At 45.6% G+C, this 15,139-nt stretch overlaps 1 protein-coding gene across 1 annotated transcript in view; it reads right to left on the minus strand.

Moving 5' to 3' along the window:
• Positions 1-167: 167 nt before the first annotated feature.
• LOC121022507 (eukaryotic translation initiation factor 3 subunit C) overlaps positions 168-15,139 on the minus strand; it is a 20,630-nt gene continuing 5,658 nt past the window's right edge. Inside the window, exons 9-21 of the mRNA XM_040463693.1 lie at positions 9,690-9,849; positions 9,463-9,566; positions 8,877-9,018; positions 8,557-8,682; positions 8,330-8,423; positions 7,413-7,603; positions 6,976-7,200; positions 3,152-3,515; positions 1,042-1,201; positions 882-947; positions 705-792; positions 427-589; positions 168-339 (exon numbers count right to left, since the gene is read on the minus strand). Coding sequence (XP_040319627.1) covers positions 257-339; positions 427-589; positions 705-792; positions 882-947; positions 1,042-1,201; positions 3,152-3,515; positions 6,976-7,200; positions 7,413-7,603; positions 8,330-8,423; positions 8,557-8,682; positions 8,877-9,018; positions 9,463-9,566; positions 9,690-9,849 — 1,966 coding nt within the window. The 3' untranslated portion in view covers positions 168-256. The remainder of the gene's footprint in view (positions 340-426; positions 590-704; positions 793-881; positions 948-1,041; positions 1,202-3,151; positions 3,516-6,975; positions 7,201-7,412; positions 7,604-8,329; positions 8,424-8,556; positions 8,683-8,876; positions 9,019-9,462; positions 9,567-9,689; positions 9,850-15,139) is intronic.

The raw sequence follows: 15,139 nt of genomic DNA on the forward strand, positions 1-15,139 counted from the left end.
TTTCTGTCGAACGTCAAAGAGCAGCAAGCTCTGAAGTCAGCGACATGCACAAGTCACCTCTGCGTCCTGAGCCTCATGCCTATTATGTGGCGGAAGGCGCAGAAATACAATTAGCAAATGAACATGTCCAACCCACCTCTGTGGCGACACGCAGACAACGGGAACCGTAACAACTCGAAACAGAACTTTAATAAGTCAGAGTGTGGTTGAGGACTTCGGGGTTGAATGGGTGAGGCCACAGGAACAGAGGAAGTGATCAGTAGGCTGTCTGAGACTGCTGCTGGCGGTAGCCACCCCGGCGCATGTAGCCCTCGTTTTTGCGGTAGCCGTCCTTCTGGTCTGCAGCACGGGGGAGGAGGTGAATGACAGTGAAGAGGCAGGAAGGGGACCAGCACCCTGGGAGAGCAGAGAAACAGAACCACTTACCTCGGAAATAGCCACCGTAGGTCCCCTGCTTGTGGTCAAACACCCGCTCATTATTTTCCACCAGGCTGCCCAGCTTCTCGGCCAGCTGCAGAGCCAGGTTCTGTTGGGCGGTGGGCTCGGTGCGATGCATCACCACGGTCTGCGTCGGCTGGTCCAGGGAGGCCTGATGGGAGGGAGAGAGAGAACAGACACGACACAGGTCTCCAAGCTGACTGGAGATCTCCACTGGAACTCCCCATGACTCCACCTGCCTGCCCATTTATCACCCTGGCCCTTACCATCAACTCCTCGTTAATGATCATCTTGCTGATGATGGAGTGCACGGTGGGCAGGTCCAGTTCAAACATGTCAGACAGGGTCTCCATGCTGTGGAGAAGCAAGGCAGGAAGCAGGGAGCAATTAGGAGCTTTGACTATGAAGCTGGGCCCCCTGTACCTCCTCGGGGCCCATCCTACCTGATGGAGTCATAGACACTGCTGTAGGTGAAGAGGTAGGTCCGCAGTGACTCTTCCTGGATCTTCCTGTGGGGAGAAGGGAAAAAGGGGGAACATCTCCACTGAAGGAGACCAACCAGTCTTGTCTTCCCCACCCACCATGGCCTTCCTTTCCGCTCACCTAACCAGCATGGTTCGGACTTTGTCAGCCTCAGGGAAAAGGTCCCACACTTTGCCATTCATCTTTTCATTGATGATGAAACTGTGGCAGGTCTTCCAGTCGCCCATCTTCATAGCTTTGGAGGCAGCCACCACATGTTCCCTCATTGACTCAGGGGGACCTGAAAGGTTGGGAATGGGGCAGGGCTTAGGGAAGCTTGGCAACATAGCTCCCACCTTGGGCACTATTCAAGGAGGAACACTGGACAAGAGAGCAAACAACCAGACTGGGACTCTCCCAGCTCCCCATTAAATAGCCGTGTGATTGCAGAAATCACTTAACATCAGAATACGTTTATTTGGACTAAATCAGTTTATGACACGCGTCGGGACTGGTGAGCGCTTGAAAATGTTGGCAAATTGTTGCGCCAGCCTCATGTATATCTTCCCAGGGAAAGGTCCCCAGCTTTCATCAGGTTCTTAGAAGGTTTTTTGACCTAAAACAATTTCTAATATCTCAGCTGGAAAAACAGTTATCAAACTTCATTCCTTCTTATACTACCTTCATGATTTTGAACAGATCTGTATACCACGCTGTTCAGCTAATTTTTCCTTAAAGACAAGCCAGGAAGAGAAAACGTGGCAAACAAGAGTCACAGGAATTCCGAGTTGACAGGCAAGTGCAAAAACTCTTAGGACTGGAAATGGATGGTAGGTATGAAGAAACATGAACATGGCAGAACCTGGAACAGAGAGCAAGCTCAAAGGTATAATAGATCAGCCCCAAAGAGAAATGTATGAATAAGGCTAAGAGAACACACTTCTGGTCAGCTTCTACCCCGTGACTTTTAACAGAGGCAAAGTTAGAGGTTCAAAGAGTATTTCTCTACAAAACGAACAGTAATGCAGAGCGGAGATAGAAACCGCCTTTTGGTTTTAGACAGTAATAGAGAGGCAGGGACTTTAGTGAACCAGAGAGCCATAAGTGATGCTGGAAACAGACTTTCACTATAAATTTTCCAATTAAAAGAAAACAAAGTTTCACTACACAAGGCAGACAAAATTTGTAAAAGGGGCACCTGCAGTTAACACAACCAGTAGAAGACAGAACTGAGGGGATGTGGCTATGGACAGTAAGCTTGGTCCCTCACCAAGTCCTTCAGGCACCAACCCCACCAGAAGGGCACCATTCCTTTCCCAGTGAAATCACATCCCATTCAATCCCTGGACTGATCGATCAGACCTTCAAGTGATCAAAGGAGCCAATGTTAGATTTTCAAATGCCAAAGGTCTAGTTGGGTTGGTAGAAAATAATGTGCACAAAAGGAAAAACGAGAAAAAAAGAAAGATTAGAGAGACACATATCAGCTGTGTTAACCTTGGGTTAACTTGGTTAACCAACCAAGACTTGGGTTAAGTCACTTAACCCCCATGCCTCAGGAAACAAGAAGTTAATAATGGTACCCATATCACATGGTTATTACTAACGACAATTAAATGTATTATTTATAAAACAGTATCGTTATTTGGAAAACACTTAAAACAGTGCCAGGCAGAAAAAAGGTGCTATGTAAGTTTGTGTTAAATAAAAAATATCATTGGAGTCAGGTCATGGAGAGTTTAACTTAGTTAAGGAGGCTGGACTTTATTCCATAGACAATGAAGAACTCTGGAAGGTACTGGGGGTGTATAACATCATAAATTTGGTAGAAAGATAATGCTGAGGGGGTGCTTGGGTGGCTCAGATGGTTAAGAGTCCAACTCTTGACCTCAGCTCAGGTCTTGATCTGAGGGTCATGAATTCAAGCCCCACACTGGCTCCACGCTGGGTGTGGAGCCTACTTAAAAAAAAAAAAAAAAAAAGATAATGCTGGGAAACATCGACTGAAGAGAAGAATGACAGGAAATAAGGAGCTTAATCTGTAAGCTAAGACACCGTATCCCACAGCAAGAGACTGCAGACACTATTGAGTAAAAGGAACACTTCTAGGTTACACGTGGAGAGATCATTCCATCAGACAGAATCATCTCGGGTGAAAGTTATTCCCTTTAGCTTCTCGTAATCCTCTGAATAAAGGGGAAGCAACGGCCCAATGAGAGGAGTCTGCAGCACCGCAGAGCCCCACACTCACCCAGCAAGGGCTGCCGCTCGCCCACACGCAGCTGGTGATGGAACTGCTTGCTGATCATGCGCCGGCGGGCATCACTCTCGTGGGCAGCCATGTAAGGGATCTCCAGGAGCATGGCAGACACCAGATACACGCACTCCAGCAGCTCCAGGTTGATGTGCAGGTGGAAGGGCACCTGCCGGCGCCGCTCCACCTTCTCCTGCTCCTGGTTGCGCTCCTGCAGGCTGCGCAGCAGCAGACCCTGGCCCAGAAGCTCCTTGGCCCGGCCGCTTGACTGAATGTCCAGCAGGGCGTTGTGAGCGTCCTTGGTCAGGCCTTGGCGGAAAGCACATATGCCCAGCTGCACCATGGTGCGGTTGTACAGGATCTGGGGACAAAGGGCAATGCACTCAGAAGTGACAACCATGAGGCAAGCTGTTCATCTGCTCAAGAAATCTACATTGAGCACCCACTGGTGCCGGGCACCGGGCTGTGGGCCGGGACAGGGAGCAAAACACGCAACTCGCTATCCTTCCACGGAGCTTACATTCTAGGGATAAGGGTATGGACGACAAAATAACCACAGCATGCAGACAGTGACTCATGCCAAGGAGAAAAACAGAAGAGAGAGTTAAGAAGGGAGTCTGGGTGGTGGCGGTGGTGGTAGGAACTCACGATTTTTCCACAGGATAACCAGGGAAGGTCTCATTTTGAAGGTAAAGTTTAAATAGAAACCTGATAGAAAAAGTCATGCAGATATCTGGGAGAAGAGTATTCTAGAAAAAAAGGAAAAGTCAATGCAAAGGCTTTATGGAAGAACTGTGCCAGGTGCACTCAAGGAACAAGGAGTGTGATTCAGCCCGAGCCAGTAAAGATGTGAGCATAAATTGGATAGGCAAGCACACGGCCCTGGAAGCCACGTTAAGGATGCTGAGATGGGAAACCATGGGAAGGTTCTGAGAAAACAGGTGGTATAATCTGACTTAATGAGGTTAACCCTGGCTGCTGTAGGGAAGGGAAGGAAAGTAAGAGCAGAAACAGACACCAGGAAGATGACAGTGGCTCAGGCCAGAGGGGAGCGATGGAAGTAACGAGTGGTCAGGTATGGACTCTGAACAGGAACGGCTGGGGAATGAGACGTGGCACATGAGAGAAAAGTAAGAATTAACGACTCCGAGGCTTCTGGCCTAGGCAACTGAAAATATGGACTTGCCACTAATTAAGACGAAGATTTCAGGTGGTGCAGATTTTTGGGGGTGGGGGCAGATAAACTCTTTATTGTAACAACAGTATACAGGTCAGTATCAGTCATGAACACAGATGCAAAGAGCCTGAAAAAATATTAGCAAACAAAATGCAGCAATAGATGAATGACATAATATATCATGATCAACGGGGATGTATCTCTGGAATGAAAAGCTGATACAAAAATCTAAAACCATGGTTACTCACCCTATGAACACAATAAAGGAGAAATCATTGCATCATTTCAGCAGATGCAGAAAAAGCTCTGGACAAAATTCAACATCTATTTAGGACAAAAATTCTTGGTCAGCTAGAATCAGAAAAAAACTTCCTCAATCTGAGAAAATGTACCTACAAAAATGCTACTGCTAACATCACACTCAGTGGTAAAATGCTGACTGCTCCCCTAAGGCTGGGGGGCAAGACAAGGTGCTTGCTCTCAGTACTTCTACTCAGCACTAAGTACTGGAAATTTGAGTTACCACAACATGGCAAGAAATAAAAAAGGAAAGTCCTACTAAAGACTGACATAGTAATAAAACTGTCTACATGTACGTGACGTGAGTGCTTTAGCAGAAAATCTTAAGGATTATCTATTGAATGCTAAACCAAATAAGTGAATTTAGCCCAACAGATGCATTCAAGGCCAAAATACAAAAATGAATCTTTTTTTTTATATACAAGTAGTTAATTAGCAATTAGAAACGGAGATAAAAAACAAGTCCATTTACACAGCATTGAAACTCATAACATTCAGGAATAATTTCTTAGAAGATGTGTAATGCATCTACAGTGAAATCTACAGAACACTGCAGAAACAAATAAAACAAAAAGATAGTGTTTAGATCCAAAGGTTCAATGTTGTTAAGATGTCAGTCCTCTCAAAATTCATTTACAGATTCCATAAAATTCCAGCAGGCATTTTTGTGGAAATTGACAAGAGAATTTGAAGATTTATGTGGAAATGCAAAGGTCACAGAATACTCAAAGCATCTTAAAAAAGAACAAAGTGGGAAGACTCCTACTACCTGACTTGGGAGACTTACTCTACAGGCAGAGGAATCAAGACAGTGTGGGACTTGCCTAAGGACAGAGATGTATGAAGGAAACAAAACAAAAATATACTAACTTCATAACATATATCAAAATCATAGATCTAAACGTGAAAGCTAAGACTTTTAAGAACTTAAAAAAAAAAGTATCTTCATGAACTGCAAAGATTTCATTAGATAGGATCCCGAAAGTAGTAAGCATTAAAAAAACCCTGATAAATTAGACTACACCACAAGACATGGTGTTAAAAATGAACAGGCAGACCACAGACAGGAACAAAATATTTGGAAAACATTTATATGACAAAGGACTGGTATCCAATAATAAAAAAATGGAACAATCCAATCTTCAAAATGGAGGATAGGGGAGGGGTGACCTGACATTTCACAAAAGAAGAGACATAAAGAGGGGCACCAGGGTGGCTCAGTCGGTTAAGCGTCCGACTTTGGCTCAGGTCATGATCTCATGGTTTGAATTGACTCCTGCTTCGGGTTCTGTGCTGTCAGAGCAGAGCCTACTTTGGATCCTCTGTCTCCCTCTCTCTCTGTCCCCAACCCCTTCTTGCATGCGCACGTGCACACTCTCTCTCAAACATAAACAAAAGTTAAAAAAAAAAAAAAGACAAAGAACCAATAAACATGAAAAAGTACTCAACTTCAGGTTATGAGGGAGATACAATTCAGTGCCATAATGAGATACTACCACATAACGACCAACGTGGCTTATATTAAGACTGAAAATGCCAAATATTGTCAAGGACTATAATATCCACACATTACGGCAGGAGTGTAAAGTGGCGTCGGCACTTTTGGGTTTCTAATGACTGGACACACACCTAAACTAGCACCCAGCAATTCTACTCTTAACCATTTACCCAGGAGAAAACATACAACCACACAAAGGCTTATAAATGCTCATAACAGCTTCTTTATAATAGCCCCATACTGGAAACAGACGAGGCATCTACCAAGAAGAAAACACATCAAGAACTTGTGATAAATTCATACGCTGGAATAAAAGAGAACAAATGGAAGCGCTGTTTAAAAACCGCCACCGCTCGGGTTCACCATGGATTCACCACGTCAATACTGCTTCACTGTTTCAAATACGCACTTACAGGATCTGCACCTAGATGAAACCGCACTCCTATGTGAAAACGTCTCCCACTACTGCCACACGCATAGAGGTCCTAACACATCCCCTGCATCTGGGTCCCGTCTTTCCTCAGTTTAACAACTTGCTACCGTTCTCCTATTAAAATAAGAGCTCTCCTAATGCTCTGAACTAGACATGCAGTAGGGATGAAAAATGTTAGCTGAACCCAAAGCTCCACCCCAGAGGACGGACTCCAGTGGTGTCAGAATAGGAAACAATATGCTAATGTGCAGGGGGATCAGAGAATGCTGGCATCTGGGAAGGACCAAGCGCCCGCTCACGTCTTCACCAGCCAGAGAGGTGACTAACCTGGCCGAGCCATTCTGCCTCCAGACAGGGGCCTGGCCTGGTCTTCCCTTTGCCACCGGGGCCAGAGCGCCTCTTTCCCATCCTACCTGTACTGGCGGGTCCGCATGCTGAATGTTGTCCTGTAGGTGGCTCATGAGCATGAGGTCGCGGGCCTGGTACCAGCGGGAGTGCAGAGCGTGGTGGTAGATATGGCAGAGGATGGCGCACGTGCGGATACGGTCTGTGCGGTCCTTGGCGTAGATGTACTTGCACAGCCTCTCCATCAGCACAGCGGAGTCCTCGCCCTCGTTTTCTGCCTGGTCTTGCTCAGACTGGGGGGAGGGGTGGGATGTTGTTGAAAGAAAAGTACCGTAGAGACAACGGCTCAGGCCTCCGCGATCAAAGGTGAGACGCCGTGCAGCCTCCGTCTAGTCCCTCCAAGTCTCCCTCCCTGCTCCACCCCAGAGAATTCCCAGGGAACAGATCTGCCAGGAAGTCCTGACAGGCACTTCCCTCCCGCTGTGACTTGGCTGCTAAGACTCACCTTCGAGGAGCCCTCAGGGGGGGTAAGCTGCCGCTGATGGGCCTTGTAGTCAAACTTGTAGTAGGTGTGGAGGATGCGCCTCAGATAGATGCGACAGATCTCCTCAGTGGTGCCCTTCTCCTCCAGGTAGCGCTGCACGCGCTCAATGATGGCACACACCTGCGCCTCATCCTTCAGGTGCTCCACGTACTCTGGAAAGGAGGGCGTCCCTCATCTCAGCCAGGCACCCGCCTTTCCTAATCGTGTGTCCCCGACCAACCCAGTTAGCTCTATGTGGTTTCTGCGCCCATCAGCAAAGTCTCCTCACGGTGCTCTGAAAACACCATCCCCTCCCTGGACACACCGAAGTCGCTTTCCATTCCCGTCGGGTGTGCTCTTCCGATGAACCTCTCCCCATGCCGACGGCCCCTGCTTTCTGTCGCCTTCTCCAGCCATGATCTAGAACTGTCTCATTTATTTACTTACTGAAATGGCTTTCTCCTTTCTCCAGCACCAAAACGTAAGCTCCATGTGCCTGAAAGGCCTCTGGCTGACTTGTTCATCACTACACGCCTGACCCAGGGGACATGTGGGCACACTCCAATTTCACGGAGTAAGTGTCCTGTATTTCCCCCAACCCAAATGCCTCTGGATCCAAGCTAAGCAAAGTGAACTGAGGCAAGACCCCAAGGATTTTCAAAGTGTAGTCCCCAGACAGCAGCATCACCTGGGAACATGTAAGAAATGCAAAATTTGGAGCCCCTTCCCCAGATCTACTGAATCAGAAGTGATGGGGGTGGGGCCTAGCATCTTCCCAGGTCGTGTGTGTGAATGCTGGGCTAAGTAAGGGCTGGCTCCCCAGACACTCTGCTAATATAATCCTTTGTTTATTCCCTACATCTTTCCTCTAACTGATGCCCACGCTTGCCCAGGCTCACCTTGGGAGTGAGGATCAGTATTTTGCATTATTTTGGTAAATTCTTCATCCATTCGTTCCACCAGGGTTAGGATACAGCCACGGACACGCAGTGGCTGAAAAGGAGGTAGGGGAGGAGCAAATAAATTAGCCCAGATCTCAGTGCCAGACTTCAACCCTCCTGTCTCCACTGAGCCTTCCCAAGGAAAAAACATACACCTCCAATTAGCCTCCAATTTCTCTCTTTACCTGGTCAACATTGTGCAGGTTCTCACTCTCTTCCAGAATGTTCTCTCCAACAAAGATGTTGGGGTTTGCAAACAGGATGTCCATGAGCTCATTGATGCAGTCTAGGCACTTCTGCCACATCTCAGGCTGCAAGAGATCAGACGGTAGTCAGAGGTGTGAAGGTGGAAGAAACGGAGGCTTCCCAAGAGCTCCTTCACCAGGAATCCACGGGGCCTTCAACTACCAAGACTGCTTCAACAGCCCTCGAGTTTTAAGACACTAGGCACCCCACACCCCCAACCCACCAGCTCAGCTCTGTGATGGTTCTTCATTGCCCTCACCTTCATGTACGTGGCCAGGTTTGGGTTGTAGTCATAGAGAGAGGCGATGATATTGAACTTGATCTTGACTATGACACCCTCTCCCAGGTTGTTTTCAGATGCAATCTGAACGAGCAGCTGTAGCAGCTCAATCTGGGCTGCACTGGAGGGGAGCACAGGTGGGTGAGGCATCGGAGACAAATCAAAACCCTCCTCCTGTCACACAATGTGCCCTCTGCCAACAAGCAAGGCAGTGTCATTCCCACTAACCCCCTAACCTCACCACCCGCGTCCTTGCTTCTCCTTTATAAATTCCAAACAGAAGCAGCAATAACACTAACAATCCGCCATCCTCTTTAGGCACCAAATAACTAAAGAGAGCATCATTTCCGTTTTACAGATGAGCAAACAATCCCAAAAGATTAAGTGACTGGTTTAAGATCAAAGAGAGAGTCAATAGCAGAAAATGGACCGGTAAGTTCCACGTATACCATTCCTTCAACTATAGCCACATATAGATCTTCCCAAAACAGCACTATTTCCCCACTAATCTCTACCTGTGTCTTAAAGAAAAAGAGCATTCCCAGTCCAGGCCCGTGAATCTTACCGATCAGTTCCCTTCTTGCCTCGTGCCTGTAGGATCTCATTCAGTTTCTTGATGACAACAGCATGGGTGATCTCAGTTCCCTTGGCAAACATTTTTGGTTTCTCCTAGGCAACACATGTCCCATCATTCTTGCCCTAACTTTTCTCCCAAGCCCTGAGTGGGGCGGGGAGACAGCTGTATGCTCTACCAAACCATTTCCCAATTCATCTTGATACTACCGTCCTCACCTTAACAAGGGGCACACCCCCCCGGACCCTTTCCCACTCTCCGCCGTCATTGTCCTCCTCCTCCTCATCCAGGCGCTTAGATTTCCTATCGTGCTTCTTCTTGGCTTTGTCCTCTCGTTTCTTCTCAGCCGCCTTCTTGTCCTCCTCGGTGGTAGGGGCCCTGCCAGGAGACATGGGAGAAGGTGAAAGATCAGTCCCAGTCCATCTGAGGCTGCTTCGTCCCATGAACTTCCCCTTTCCCTCCATCCAGCCCTGGGTTCAAGTTACAATCTGTGAGAATGAGCTTGAGTTAACCATAACCAAAGCAAGGACTATCAAGCTTGTGAACTTGACAGGCCACTTACCAAGGTCTGTCACCATATCACACCCACTAAGAAACTCTTATGGCGGAAACATTGTGGCCTGGTCTAATGAGGTAGAGGGGTCCACCCAGCCGTGGGAGACACAAAAGCAGCCTGCCATGCTGTCCCATAGCTAACCTCTCAGGTTTTCCAGAAAAACCTATATTGATAAGCTATGTAGTTGTCTTTTAATACTAGTTGCTCTATCCAGACTGATCTTTTCACCAGCCACCAACTAATCAGTTTGAACTTAGTGTAAAAAAAACTGCTGTTCCTAGACTGTCTGCTCCCTGCTTATGACAATTAACCTAAGTTCTGAATTTAAAAAACAATAGTGTAAGACAAGAAAATTCTCCCACAAAAGTGAAAAAGATCAGTGGCTACCCCAAAGTGGTCTTAAGCCACTTGGTGTCTGAAACCATCTCCAGGTTTTAATACTTATCTAACGAAATACAAACCCCAAATCAGAGAAAAGTTATCACAAACTTTACATAGATACTAACAAAAAAATCTTTCCAGTCTCAAAAGATAGTCAAATTATCAACAGAGAGGGCACACAAGCAGGGGAGAGGAACAGAAGGAGAGAGAGAATCTTAAGCAGGCTCCACGCCAATACGGGGCTTGATCCTACAACCCTAGGATCGTGACCTGCGCTGAAATTAACAGTCAGATTTTCAACCAACTGAGCCATCCAGGCACCCCATCAGCTGCCATTTAGACATCTAAAAATAAATTTTGGGGCACCTGGGTGGCTTAGTCGACTGAGTGTCCAACTTCGGCTCAGGTCATGATCTCGAGGTTCATGAGTTTCATCTCTGTATCAGGCTTGCTGGTGTCAGTGCAGAGCCTGCTTGGGATCCTCTGTCCCCCTCTCTCTGCCCCTCCCCCACTTGCCCTCTCTCAAAAATAAACATTAAAAAAATTAATAAAAAATAAAAATAAATTTCATTTGAATTGTTTAAAAGGTCTGAATATATTTTAGAAATAGTTTATACACTTGCCAGCTGGATTAAACTTTTCCCCTTGCCAAAGGACGTACGCCAGAACTCTTAACAGCTTGTTCGTTTTCTCTCCATACTACTGCCATACTAATGATAAAAGCTCACTTTATAGGTAAAATACTTTGCAAACATGCAAAGTATGTTCATTAAACTGAAATCTCTTGGTCATATCAACTCTAAAGCTCTGAGAAGATCAAAAAACCTAATGCTATTTAAAATCCAATGCAGCTTAAACTTCCAAAGACCTTCATCTTTCTCAGCCTAAAGTTTTACTCCTAACCCTGAGGGTGTTGGGATTTATACTTCAAAAACACAACGAACTCTTAACCTATGAAAAAAAAATTTTCTTTTTTAAGATTTTATTTTTAAGTAATCTCTATACCCAACATGGGGCTCGAACTCACAACCCTGAGGTCAACAGTGGCACACTCCGATTGAGCCAACCAGGCACCCCTTCTCACCCTACGAAATTCTAACTGAAAGACTAAAACTTGGCTTGACCTCTCTACTATGACAGATAACACTTTGGTATATTCACATGTTATTAGAAATTACCAGAAAACTAATGCTTATGTTCTCAGTTATACATCCAACAGAGACAAGCTACTGTTGCAAAAGAGCATCACCAAATACACTTCTACTTAAACACACGGCCAAGAGACTAAAGATGTGTTTGTTTGTTTTAATGTTTATTATTTTTGAGAGAGAGAGACAGGATCTGAAGCAGACTCTATCCTGAGAGCAGAAAGCCTGATGCGGGGCTTGAACTCACAAACCACGAGATCATGACCTGAGCCAAAGTCGGACACTTAACTGACTGAGCCACCCAGGTGCCCCAAGACTAAAGATATATTAATCTTTTTTGCCTTTTTTCTCCACTGCTAACCTTTTGACAATTAAGTATTATCTAAATTTCAAAAAAATCTTGATAGCTCACTGTTGGAAGGTCATCAAAAGGATAAGACTGCCAGTTAACCCTTGAGCTGGACACAGGCAACAGGAGGCTCCTTACCCTCTCCCCTGTCCTTGCAACGTACATTCTGCCCACCATTCCCACTTTGGGGGCCATTTCCAGAATGCAACCTTGTGAGTGATGTGTTAAGACCATCTGGACTGTATATGTGACACTATCACGTTAAGACCTCTATCTATACTTTTATGATTCAGGTGGGCGGGTGCGGAGATAACAGTAGTCTCGTAGCCTCCCAAGAGAAGTCTTGTATATGAGTCCCTTTGCTTATTAAACCTGCCACATACCAACCTGGAATCATCTGCCTCTTTCCTTGGTCTTTCCCTGTCCTCCATGTACAGAGACTGGTTTCAGATTTCACCCTCAGAACTCCCAAGGTTGTTGTGAACCAATGCATCTAACATGGCAGGTAGTCAATAAATATTTGTGGAATGAATGGGAAAAAAAAAGTCTAACTTGGCAATTTATCAGAAGGGATTTAAGACATTAGATTTCATTAGTCTGTACTTAAGAATTCCTACCCCAATTATAAATTCAGAAACATTACTGTATTATCTGTCATTTACCTCTAACGTGGTCCATACAGCAAATTAAATACACATTTTAGCCCCAACCTCATGTTAATTTCCTTAGCTAAGAATTAATTAACCCTAAATAAATACCATAATAAAGTCAAGACTATAATAAAAACATGCAATGAATAACATCTTATTGTACCTGGACAAATACTCTGAAAAATAATTAAGAGAAAAGTAAGGGCACCTGGTTGGCTCAGTTGGTTGAGCGCCCAACTTTGGCTCAGGTCATGATTGCTCAGGTCATGATCTCACAGTTTGTGGGTTTGAGACCCACATCAGGCTCTGTGCTGACAGCTCAGAGCCTGGAGCCTGCTTTGGATTCTGTGTCTCTGTCTGTGATTCTCTGTCTCTCTGGCCCTCCCCCACTCGTGCTCGGTCTGTCTCTCAAAAATAATGGAAGGAAGGAAGGAAGGAAGGAAGGAGAAAGAGAAAGAAAGAAAGGAAAAAGCCACTTGTGGGGCGCCTGGGTGATTCAGTCGGTTCAGCGTCCAACTCTTGATTTTAGCTCAGGTCATGATCCCAGGATTGAGCAATCGAGTCCTGCATCCAGCCCCATGCTAAGCATGGAGCCTGCTTGGGATGCATTCTTTCTCTCTCTCTCTCCCCACCCCTTCCCCGTCTCACGTGCTCTCAGAAAATAAATAATAGAAAAAGAAAAGAAGCGACATGAGGAAAAAAGAAAAAAAAAGAAAAAAGGTATTTGATTTTAAAAGCTCACTATACTGGGGGACACCTGGATGGCTCAGTTGGTTAAACATCTGACTCTTGGTATCAGCTCAGGTCATGACCTTGTGGTCGTTAAGATCCAGCCCCGCATGGGCTCCACACTAAGTGTGGAGTCTGCTTGGGATTCTCTCTCCCCCCCTGCCCCACTCACACATGCAAGAGTGTACATGCTCTCTTAAAATAAATATTAAAAAGAAAAAGTTCACTAAACTGGGGTGCCTGGGTAGCTCAGTCCATTAAGCGTCATTTTGAAAAAAAATTTTTTTTAAAATGTTTACTTATTTTTGAGAGAGACAGAGACAGAATGTGAGTGGGTTAGGGGCAGAGAGAGAGGGAGACACAGAAGCAGGCTCCAGGCTCTGAGCTGTCAGCACAGAGCCCGACATGGGGCTCGAACTCACGAGCTGTGAGATCATGACCTGAGCCGAAGTCGGACGCTCAACCGACTGAGCCACCCAGGCGCCCCTAAGCGTCATTTTGGCTCAGGTCACGATCTCATGATTCATGGGTTTGAGCCCCATGTCAGGTTTGGTGCTGAAAGTGCAGTCTGCTTGAATTCTCTCTCTGCCACCCCCCGCCCCGCCCGCTCTCTCAAACTTAAAAAAAAAAAAAAATTCAGAGCTGCTTCTTTATAAAACATAGACTCTTGTGTTTCTTGTAAGATCTTTGATTGTCCTCATATTTTCTGCCCAAAGCCACTACCTAATATCCAGGTGCCTTAATGTCGCTAGACATTAAAAGACAACGTCTCATGAAAAAGAGACAAACTCTTGAGATTAAATCCATTCCTTTATATGCTTGTTTTAATCAGAGAAACGAAAGCTGACGGGTAACTGGGTGGCTCAGTTGGTTAAGCGTCCAACTCCTGATTTCGGCTCAGGTGAGCATCTCTCAGTTGTGACAACAGAGCCCCGAGTGAGCTGGAGCACTGAGCATGAAGCCTGCTCTCCCTTTCTCTCTGTCCCTCCCCCTCTCTCACGCACTCATGCTCTTTCTCTCAAAATAAATAAATTTAAGACATTGAAAAAAAAACAAAGCTGAGAAATTCTGAGAAAAAGGGTATATAGACTGGCTTACTATGGAGATGGTGAAAAAGGATCCTGCAAACATTATGGAAAAACTATCATGCTTCTAGAAAACCCATTAACAACTAACACTAATGCTGGTTGGCTTAGTTAATGAGAAAATACATGCAATCAGAATTCATTGTTCCATATCATCTGTGGTTTTTGTCTTTCTCCTTGTTCCTTTTTCTTATTTAGATCTTTTTCTTTTTCTTGGTTGGAAGTCAATCTTAAAAACTGGTCTTGTGTGGGGTGCCTGGGTGGCTCAGTTGGTTGAGTGTCTGACTTTGGTTTAGGTCACAATCTCAGTTTGTGGGTTCGAGCCCTGCATTGGGCTCTGTGCTGACAGCTAAGAGTCTGGAGCCTGTTTCGGATTCTGTGTCTCCCTCTCTCTCTGCCCCTCCTATGCTCGTGCTCTCTCTCTCTCTCTCTCTCTCTCAAAAACAAAAATAAACATTAAAAATGGAAAAAAACTTTTTAAATTGATCTTGTGATACAAGTAAAACAGTGTCTCTGGATTATTCTTTGACATTATGAAGTCAAACTCAATGTCAAAGATCTCTGAGGATCCTATAGTTAACCCGACCTCTGTCAACTGGAATTTTAACTAAATTTAATTTTAGGTGTTTTTTGGGCTAGGTATACAAAATAAAATTTCATGTTTAAAAAAATATACATCGGGGCGCCTGGGTGGCGCAGTCGGTTAAGCGTCCGACTTCAGCTAGGTCACGATCTCGCGGTCCGTGAGTTCGAGCCCCGCGTCAGGCTCT

Source organism: Herpailurus yagouaroundi, unplaced genomic scaffold (assembly GCF_014898765.1).
Source record: "Herpailurus yagouaroundi ecotype Mexico unplaced genomic scaffold, PumYag 410, whole genome shotgun sequence".
Taxonomy (NCBI): Eukaryota; Metazoa; Chordata; class Mammalia; order Carnivora; family Felidae; genus Herpailurus; species Herpailurus yagouaroundi.